Source organism: Vollenhovia emeryi, unplaced genomic scaffold, assembly GCF_000949405.1.
Source record: "Vollenhovia emeryi isolate VEMERY1.0 unplaced genomic scaffold, V.emery_V1.0 DF939136.1, whole genome shotgun sequence".
Taxonomy (NCBI): domain Eukaryota; kingdom Metazoa; phylum Arthropoda; class Insecta; order Hymenoptera; family Formicidae; genus Vollenhovia; species Vollenhovia emeryi.
Genome location: NW_011967230.1, coordinates 2,373,164 through 2,382,757, shown reverse-complemented (window position 1 = coordinate 2,382,757; position 9,594 = coordinate 2,373,164). Strand labels below are relative to the sequence as shown.

Genomic DNA, 9,594 nt, shown 5'->3' with positions numbered 1-9,594 from the left:
TATACGTTTTGTGAGGAGTCCCATTATGCCCCGCATAAAATGATAATCAGATTAAGTCATGATCTCAATAAAATAAAAATTTCGTCCTTTTAAACTATTCTTTCACAGTAAAACCATTTTTTTTCTTATAGTAGACATTTCAAAGAAAATTTTCGTAAAAAAATAATTCATTTATGTATTTTCATTTTGTTTAAAATTAATTTTAACCTTAGCGTTCCCGTTATGCCCCGGGTTCCCCTACTTAATATTTTACATTACTTTGTTCCGTGACTGTTACTACGTTTTGTATCATTCTGCGGACTTATTGGTATTGATTAAATAAACGATTAATTCTGTTCACTCGAGAAAATGTATCGGAAATCGTTGTTACTTAAATTCTAATTACTAAGATTAGAGATTTCACCTCAATAGCTGGGATATACAAATGTATATTTCTAAATTGCAAATCTTCATTTATTATGAATCTAAAAGAGAAGTGAAGCACACCGCGCTTCGAGAAAACGAATCGGCATCGCGGAAAAGAGCTCAGCTGTTCGATATTAACGACATTCGCGCTGGTAACATCTCTTTTTTTTAGAAAGGATCCGGTGAAATCTCCACACGCGAAGTGCAATTTGCTTCCGAGGGAAATTCTTATTACGGACACCTTCGTACGACCTGCAGCGATCAGATTTGGGGTCTGACGCGCGAACTCGGATAATGCCCCCGCTGGGATTTGTGCTAAGGTATGGGCCCGCTAATACGCGAATCCGTGTGTACGCAGCGTAATTCCTCCCGTCGCTCGTCTCGAACGCCCGGCGCGTTAAATTGTCGCGCTAACATGTAACGGTGTAACGCAATTTATATAAATAATACAGCGGCGCGGTGTGCGTAATAACGTGTATCGAATTACCGACGACGTTCGCGCGGCAATTACGGTGCGCATACGTTCGCTCGTGAATTTATTCGGTAGGTGCAGAAGCAGAGGTGGTGAAGGGGGAAAAAAAAGAGTACACGTTGCGAATAGATATGATAAACGCTTAGGAGATCCGCTACCAAATGGAATGCGAAGGGCAGCGCAGGGTGTGTGAGCTACGAAAGGAAGAAGGGAGAGCAGAGAGAGAGAGAGAAAGAGAGAGACAGAGAGAGAGAGAGAGAGAGAGAAAAGTCTCTCTCCGTCTCGGTCTCTCTAAACAGAGCGGCAGGCAGATGCGGCGCACTCGCGATCGCATCGAGAGAGGCGGCCCGCGCGTGCATATACGTGCCATGCGTGCGTGGCCACGCACTCTCGGCCGAAGAGAGAGAGAGAGAGAGAGAGAGAGAGAGAGAGAGAGAGAGAGAGAGAGAGAGAGACACCGAGCGAGACCGAGCGAGAGGGAAGGGTGGAAGGGAGATGCGTTTCGGGGAACGAAATTTCGAGATTTCGACGAACGGAAGGCGATACGCGGAACCGCGGTGGCCCCGCGCCGTGCGTGTCGCTCGCGTTTCAACACGAAAACAGGAACGGCCGGATTAATTCCGGGTACGTATCGCATACTCAGGCGCTCCCCCTCCTCCTACCCCCCCCCGCCCCCGGGACGACAAAGAACGACGGGATCGTCCCCGTTCCGTGATTTTCGTCGTCGAAACGCGGCGCGCGATCTCTCGAGATAAGTCCGCGCCCGGGTATTTTATCCGGTTCACGGATCGCTCACGCACGATCGCGGGTTGCCGATGACCAGGGACGAGATTCGGGACCCGTTATTAAATCTCGCAATCAGGGGCAAAACGAAACTCGCGAGCTACGAGCGGCGGGCCCGCCGCTCCTCGCGTGTATCGTAAATTCGCGATTGCATATTACAGTAACATTTGTACCGGAGCAAAGTGCAGCGCGCGTTGGATCATCCGCGTGCCTCTTCATTATCCGCACGCTCCCTCCCCCCCCACCCCCCGCCGCGATATTATTCCAGATAATTGAAGGTAAACAATATACTCTTGCCGACAGATACGAGAACGGCAGGTTCTCCTTATCAATGAAGAAACGGCGTATCGATGAAAAATCGCGCGGAATTTCCAAATGCCCAGCGTCACTTAGCGCGCGTATACGTAATTTACCGTTCGCTTTAATTGGGCGTCCCTCGATCTCTTTCCCTCGCGAGGCTCGTAAAGGCGGCGCAGCTCCCGTGATCGATTCCTGCGATGAAAATAAACGAGATGTCCCCTCGCGCACGTGAGTAACAGTCCCCGCGATACGAAAAATCGAAAGAGTAATACCCCCGCGCCAGGCAAAGGATGCACCGAAAGCGGGCGGGGGGGTCTATTTTTAGGCACAGGTCGGTTGCAGGTACGTTATGTACCGGTTGGTCCAGCGCGCGCGCGCGCGCACGCGCGTAAGACGGTGTTCACTTACACAACAGCCCACGGCTACGTGCACGCGTACGCGCGAATCGGCACGCGGACTTTTGGCCCATGCGAACCGTACGATGGCCGCTAACGAGCATCAACCGCTTTGGTAAAAATTCGACAGTAGACACGGGGTTTCTTCCCGTCGCCCGCACTTGTTGCACTTGCAATCTTCGTTTTCTCTCTCTCTCTCTCTCTCTCTCTCTCTCTCTCTCTCTCTCTCTCTCTCTCTCTCTCTCTCTCACCCAAATGTATATTTATCCCTTTTTAAAATGCAAGAATCTGGGGAACTTTAAACAACGCGAAAAAAACCCACAGGCGACGGTCCACCTAAATTCCCTCGCGGACGTCTCGCAATTGAATAATAAAAACGCGAGTTTTCCGTCTCGGAATGTCCGGATGTTCGACAGCATCTAATCTATGTGTTTTTTTGTTATTTCATTTCATTATTATTGCAGCGCGTCCTTATCGGCGGGTCGATAACGAACGGCTGATCTGGCGCTGCCGATCCGAGCCTGCACTTCCGAATTACGCGCTGTCGACCGGCGATCGACCTATAGATAGAATTTCGCAGATATGACCACGTTCCTCTCATCCGCCTGCCCGCCCTGCGGCGCCGTTGCGTTTTATTTGTCATTTAGCCTCCGTTTTAATTAATATCGGTCGACCGCTCTCGGCGAATGCAGCTACGGGAGCGCGTCGTTTCGATAAAGCGAAGCTCCGACCTTAGGCTTCGGCTCCTTCTCGGACGCAATTGGAAAGTCTCGCTTGCTCCGCTGGATCCTTTCCACCGTGCCAGACATTCCTCCGAGAAGACCAGGCGATCGCTCGTAATCGCGCAAAAGGATCGCGCCTGTTTACAGATGCATCGCTCCCTGGCGGCCGCTCCGGGCCAGACGCTCCGCGCCGGATAAAAAAGTTCGGGAGCTTAACATTTTTACGTCGCCTACGACGAACCTTCCGGTCGCGAGGGTATACGTTTCACCCCTGCGCCGCGCCGGCCCGCGCACTTTTACGAGGTAGCAATCGTAAATCATGCGTTTCTTTTTTTCGGGCCAGGCAAAACGACAGCTTACAAATTGGCGAACAAAACGAGTTCATTCCGAGGTGACTTAGGCGGTTTAGCCGGCGGGAAAGGGTAGCCCTTCGCACTTAGCGGTAGATAAACCGCGTCGAAAACTCGGGACCCGACGTCTCGTTTTATCTGCGCGGCTACCGTTTTCCACCGTTAAAAATGTAATCTTATCGCAAAATCTTATCTCCAATCGTGTTTATTATGTTATGTAACTATCGCATTCTAAGCGTCAAGTTTTGTGTATACAATAGTTGGATTTTATTAAGAGATACCGTCCCAAGAGATAAACCCGATCTTAAGGAATCACTTTGAAGGTGTTACTTTTTAACAAGTCCTCGCAGCTGCTTCGCTATTTTATCGTTACTCGCTACTATCAGTTTTCTTTCGAAGCGGCACGTACGCAATTTCAGCTTACCTTTAATTTTAACGTTTTAACACCGTTAAGTACCGCAGTGGCGATGGTTAATTGATACTCCGCGCGGTTTCCGCGGTTAAATAAAAAATTATTGGACAACCGCGCGTATTCCATTTCGAAGCCAATTAAAGGAAACGGAGTACACGAGAGCGCGTTTCGCGAGCGGATGCACCCTTGAACGAGCGCGAGAATTATATGCGCGTCCGCATAACTCGGCCGGGCAGACCTCACGCCCGTACACACAGAAAAATATTATTGTACAGTCAAGAAAAGTAATTACTCAGTTTATTATATTCCGTTTAAGTAATAGTTTGCTTCAACAAAGAATATTTTCTTAATAATAGTTTTAAGATATACTTGTTACTGGTCTTAGAAAAGCTTGCCATCTTATACTCAAAGGAAGAATTTATTCTTCTTTGAAGAAAATTATAAAACTTATTGAAGAATTCCGTATGCTTCTTTTAATAAAATCAGAAGAAACAAAATTGTTTTGCTTCAAATAATTCTATGTATTCTTGTTTCAAGTACTAGACTTACTAAGAACCAGAATATGTTTTGAGTAAATATAACACTTGCGACGACATTATGATAGATTTTTGGATACATAAACTTATCAAATACTTGGAACAAATAATATTTACTTGCAGGTAGTAAGTATATATTTTTCTGTGTGTATCTGCCAATGCAGATGCACTTTAATCTCTTAAATTACTTGCTATCCTTTCCCAATTTTTAAACCTAGAAAAAAGGTCTAAAGTAAATTGAACCGATAGTTACTCGTCAAGGGCATCAGTCGAACTTTCGCGGGGGTTAAACGCGCGAGGCGCCTCTCGGCTCGATCTTCGCGAGGCGGCGCGAGCAGCAGCAGCCGCGGCGGCGTCTCGATTTCCGCGCGCGCGGCCACGAGACCGGAGGCCAGGCCAACGCCGAGCCTGATCGCCAGATTTCTCGCGTTTTTCAGCGAGGCGAGAGAGCGCGCGCCGCCGCGCCGAGCCGCGCGGCACGGCACGGCACGGCGCGGCGCGGCGCGGCGCGGCCCTGGCGGATGGAATGCGGGCGCGGCGAGTCCCGGCGAGTCCCGGCGCGTTGCGCGCGGTGTGTATGGCATGGCATGGCATGCTATGGCATGGTATGGATATATACGCGCGTACCCGCGCGGATACGACGCCCCGCGAACTTAAGCGGCGCTCACACGGGCCGACGCCGGCCGAGAGCGCGAATTTTCCCGCGCAGATACGCCCGTCGCGAATTAAGCCGGAAACGCGCGGAAAGACTTAAGCATGCCTCGCTGCTTAAGCTTTTCCGTGTGTTTCCAGACCGGGTCTACGATAGCTGCATATAAACCCAGAAAAAGATTCATTTAGGTTAAACAAATGAGATACGTTGAAATCGTGTTTCTCTGAATCTACTAAGTTTTCACTTCTACTAAGACATTTTCTAGATTTGCAGAACTAATTATGAATTCTCTTAGAGATTCGCGTCTGAAAATTTTTGTTAAGGTAAAAAAATTAATTAGAAATTTGAAATTAAATAGAAATATAACAAGGTCAAAATCCGAAGAAACTTTTTCTGGTTGCAGTAAGCCTAAAGCTCGTATCGGACTACGGATTGAGATTGAGATTAGATTGAAATTTGACTAATTAGAGTAAATGTCACTAAACTTGAGATTAGTAAACTTTACTCTGACTGGTCAAATCTCAATCTAATCTCGATCTCAATCCGTAGTCTGATACGGGCTTAACGGCCGACTCAGACTAGCAATTGCCGACACGGATTGGATTGGGATTGGCGATTGACGATTGTCCTCTAGCCAATGAGAGTCGATTAAATCGCTGGCTTTGCTCTCATTAGCTAGAAGACAGTCGTCAATCCCAATCCACTCCGCATCGACAATCGCCAGTCTGATTCGGCTTTTAAGCCGTAAAAAATTGACCAATCACCGTCGAATGCGAGGAGAATAATCGTGTGCGATCGGTCAATTTCTTGCGGCTTATAATCCATTCCAGACCCAGCCTAAAGCCCGTATCGCACTATGTATTGCGGATCGCGGATCGGATTGAGATTGCGATCAACCAATCGGATCCGAGGCTGTCTCGTCTGACTGAAATGTGACCTGCCATCGGCGATCTCAATCCAATACGCAATCCGCGATACGTAGCGTGACACGGGCTTTAGGCGAATTTATTTCGAGCTTCGGTCTCCTTAAATCGATCTGAAAGCACGAAGGCGAAACTCGCGTGAGAATTTGTGTTTGACGACGAGGAGGCGGCGTCTTGGGTAAACTCGCGGCGCGAGTTTAGATAAAATGGTCATTTAGATAAAATATTTCCTCGGGCGGCCGCTGGAAAGTGTAAACAGTAAAACCGTGAGACTGTTGCACGCCATTTAATAATTACAACGGTAGAATTAAGTAAGTAGAATTATGTAAGTCCTCATGCCCGGTGTTGTGTATCCGGTTTACATTTGCATGGACAATCTCGTTCGTTCGTTACGTGTCTTTGTACCGAGGAAGGCAGGCGCGATTAAAGAAAAAAAAAAAGAAGAAGTAGGAATTCTCAGGGTCTCGCGATTTGCAAAAACCTCCACGCGAGGCCGAGATTCGCGTGGCTCGCGCCGCTCGATCCGCGGGTTCGCGCATAGATTTTCATAGGCACGCAACGGGACCGCGTGGCTCGCAACGAATGTAGAATATCGCATAGAGACGTGATAGAATTACGTGGCGATACGCCGTGGATCTGTGCGGATCGCGTCCCGCGCGCGCGCGCCCGCCAAGTAGGAAAATCCACCTGGGAACTCCTCGCGCACGAGGAATGTCGCCTGCGGTATGCGGCTCCGTCGGTTAAAAGACTGATAACAGTATCTGAGGACGGAGCGCTCCTTTTTTTTAGTACGGCGATAGCGGCTCCGCACTAATCCACAGTTAATTTAGTGCATTCCATTTTTCTAGGGCATTATCGTTCAAGTGACACATGCACGCAATACCCGCCGCGCGCGCGCGCCCGCCTGATAAAACGCGCAATCACCCGATACCCCTCGTTATCCCACGAGAATGAAGAGCTCGGCTGTTGAAAACGGACCCAGGATGGTGTCCCGTGGACGGCGAGACGAAATTTTCGAGCCGCTTTCAGCCAACGAGCGCGACGTAACAAGCGAATGTTTTCTCAGTTAATCTTCTCTTTGTACGCGCAGCTGCGCAGAATGTATTATAAAAATCCCAAAAGATTTCTCTTTGCCGTAAACGGGGCATTGTTTTTCTCTATTCTTTCACTTTGAAGATTGCCCGGCGAATCGGGTGGCCTTCGAATCTCCGAACGCGCAGAGATCGCACGACACCTCGCGTTTGCGCGCACACACACGCGCGCAAAAAAGAAAATAAAGGATTACATTTCATCGTGCGATGATTCGGCGATTAAACGCGAGCTCCAGATCAGGAGATTCTGCCTGCTATCAATTTCTCTCGCGATCGGCGTACGTGACTATATGCAACTATGCAGGCCTCGATACCGCGAGAATGCGACGTCCGCGTGTGTGTGTGTGTGTGTGTGTGTGTACGTGCGTGCACGCGCGCGTATCTCGGCGCGTATGCATACTTTATCAACTTCAGCGGCGTTCACACGAGGTCGAGTTATCGCGCGGCGTCTATCTGCCGGTTGTCCGCCCGCGAAAATCGCGTCGCCAAAAGAGGAACGTTACTCGCGACGTCTCGTCCCTGGGAAGAGGAGGAACGAAAAGAAAAGAGAAAAAAAAATACATAATCCGCCGAGCGAGAGAGCTCGCGCTCGCCCGCGGAAGGTGCGCGAGCGCGAAAAGGCGCGTTCACACGGGGCGACCGGATTCGCGCGCGATCCCGAGGCACGCGAGCTATGCGCGCGAACACATATTATACAGGATGTCTTGGAAGTCGCGCACTTTCTCCGCGCCGACAGAGTGGCAATCGCGACGCTGTATCCGCGCGTCAATCTCTTCCCTCGCGCCGCGGAACAAACGTAAATCGAGCTTCCGCGAATCGAGCTCCCGGGACGCCCCGGCGAAATGAATCGAGAGACGCCAAAGTAGCGCATCTTTATCATAGAACCTATACTCGCGGAAGGGGAAAAGGAGCGGCACAAGTGAGTCCAAGAAGTGAGACAGAAGAAACGATTTTCCGTCTCGTTTGTCTATCCATCTTTCTATCATTCTGCCTCGTTCTTTAACTTCTTCTCGTACAATTTTTTTTGTAGTTAAGCGACTTAACACTTCGATTAGTGCCTCTTAAGTGAAAATTATCTTTGCGTCACTGAATATCGGACAGAACTAATTGAGAGAATGGATTAGTATTACTTGAAAATCTTGAATACAGATAGAATAGCTAATTGCGAGTTTCAGTTACGCGGGGTAAAATTCGTGAAAGATTTATAGAGTCGCGAACAATCCAAATAATTCGATTACTAATTGCGAGCTCCAAAATGGGTTGCTGTCTTTGTTTTTTCCCCCAGAGTAGATGAGAAAAATGCAGGTCCAGGCATTAACGAATAAGACTGTACGTCAGTGGTTGGCTCGCTAGTTCCCTAGAGTGGCATTGTTACAATGTCGAACCACTAACGTAGGTACAACAAGTGCGTTGTTTTTCTCTCGTCTAAAACGGGGAGGAAACCGCTGACCAAAGTCTCGTACACCAATGCCCAGCGGGCATTACTTTATCTAAGTCTCTTATTTCATCTTATTTATCTCGTTTTATCTTATTTTATCCTTATAATGCCCCAGCGAGGCCTAATGTCCAAACTAATGCCCCAAAAAAGTCTGGTAATGCCTAGTAATGCCCGGTAATGCCGCAAATCTGTACACCGCAATGCCCACAGCGGTTTCCCCCTCGGTCTAAAACAATAATCGGCCGATTTTTCGCGTCTCCCCGGCGACTCGGGTCGTTTTGGCGGGCGCGCGAGAGAGAGAGAGAGAGACGGTAACGTCGAACGGCAGATCGACGTGCGAGACCGAGCGTTAAACGGAACGTCGGGGGTCTCTCTCTCTCTCTCTCGCCGTGTGGTAAAATCGCTCCCGCGCACGCCGCCGCGGAATCCACGGAGAAAGCGCCGCGCGGCTCGCGCGATACACCCCGTATACGCGCATTCCCGCCGAATCGCGCGCTGAATCGCGGTATCCTCGCGAGATCGCGGTCTCGTGAGGGGACCGGCGCGCGGGAGGGGAGGGAGAGGCATCGTCGTGACGCTCGAGCGCACGCACACTCGCGCCGATGTGCACGCGATTCTTCCCTCTCCCTCTCTCTCTCTTTCTCGCTCTCCGAAGACGTTTCGTAGCGGAGAGAAGGGGGGGGAGGGAAGAGAAACGTTTAGAATTCGCGAGATTAACGCGAGGACCGGCGACCGGGAATTGTCCTGTCGCGCTTATTTCAGGATGGTTCGTGGGAGAAGAGCGTTTCTTCTCTTTCTCTCTCTCTCTGTTCGTATTTAATTTTGGTTTTACGTACCTATCTCGGGGATCGATCCACGTAGTCTTCCGCGTGTTGTGATCGATGAAGTACACCTTCCCGTCGAAGTCCTGGGCGACGTCCCACCCTTCCGGAAGCGGTATCTCCCCATTCCGTCTCCTTGGCATATTTCACTGCGCTCTAAATCCATCCAAAAGCTCTCTCTCTATCGTCGTGCGGTCGACGGGCGCATATCTGCGCGCGCGGGTGCACGCTTCTCGGTGCCGCATATACGGCGCGTTCGCTCGGCTCGCGCGACGGCCGCGACGCGAAGAGAGC

At 49.7% G+C, this 9,594-nt stretch overlaps 1 protein-coding gene across 1 annotated transcript in view; it reads right to left on the bottom strand.

Moving 5' to 3' along the window:
* LOC105567644 (protein kibra) overlaps positions 1 to 9,569 on the bottom strand; it is a 72,743-nt gene extending 63,174 nt beyond the window's left edge. Inside the window, exon 1 of the mRNA XM_012022680.1 lies at positions 9,316 to 9,569. Within this exon, the coding sequence (XP_011878070.1) occupies positions 9,316 to 9,443 (128 nt within the window). The 5' untranslated portion in view covers positions 9,444 to 9,569. The remainder of the gene's footprint in view (positions 1 to 9,315) is intronic.
* Positions 9,570 to 9,594: the final 25 nt, after the last annotated feature.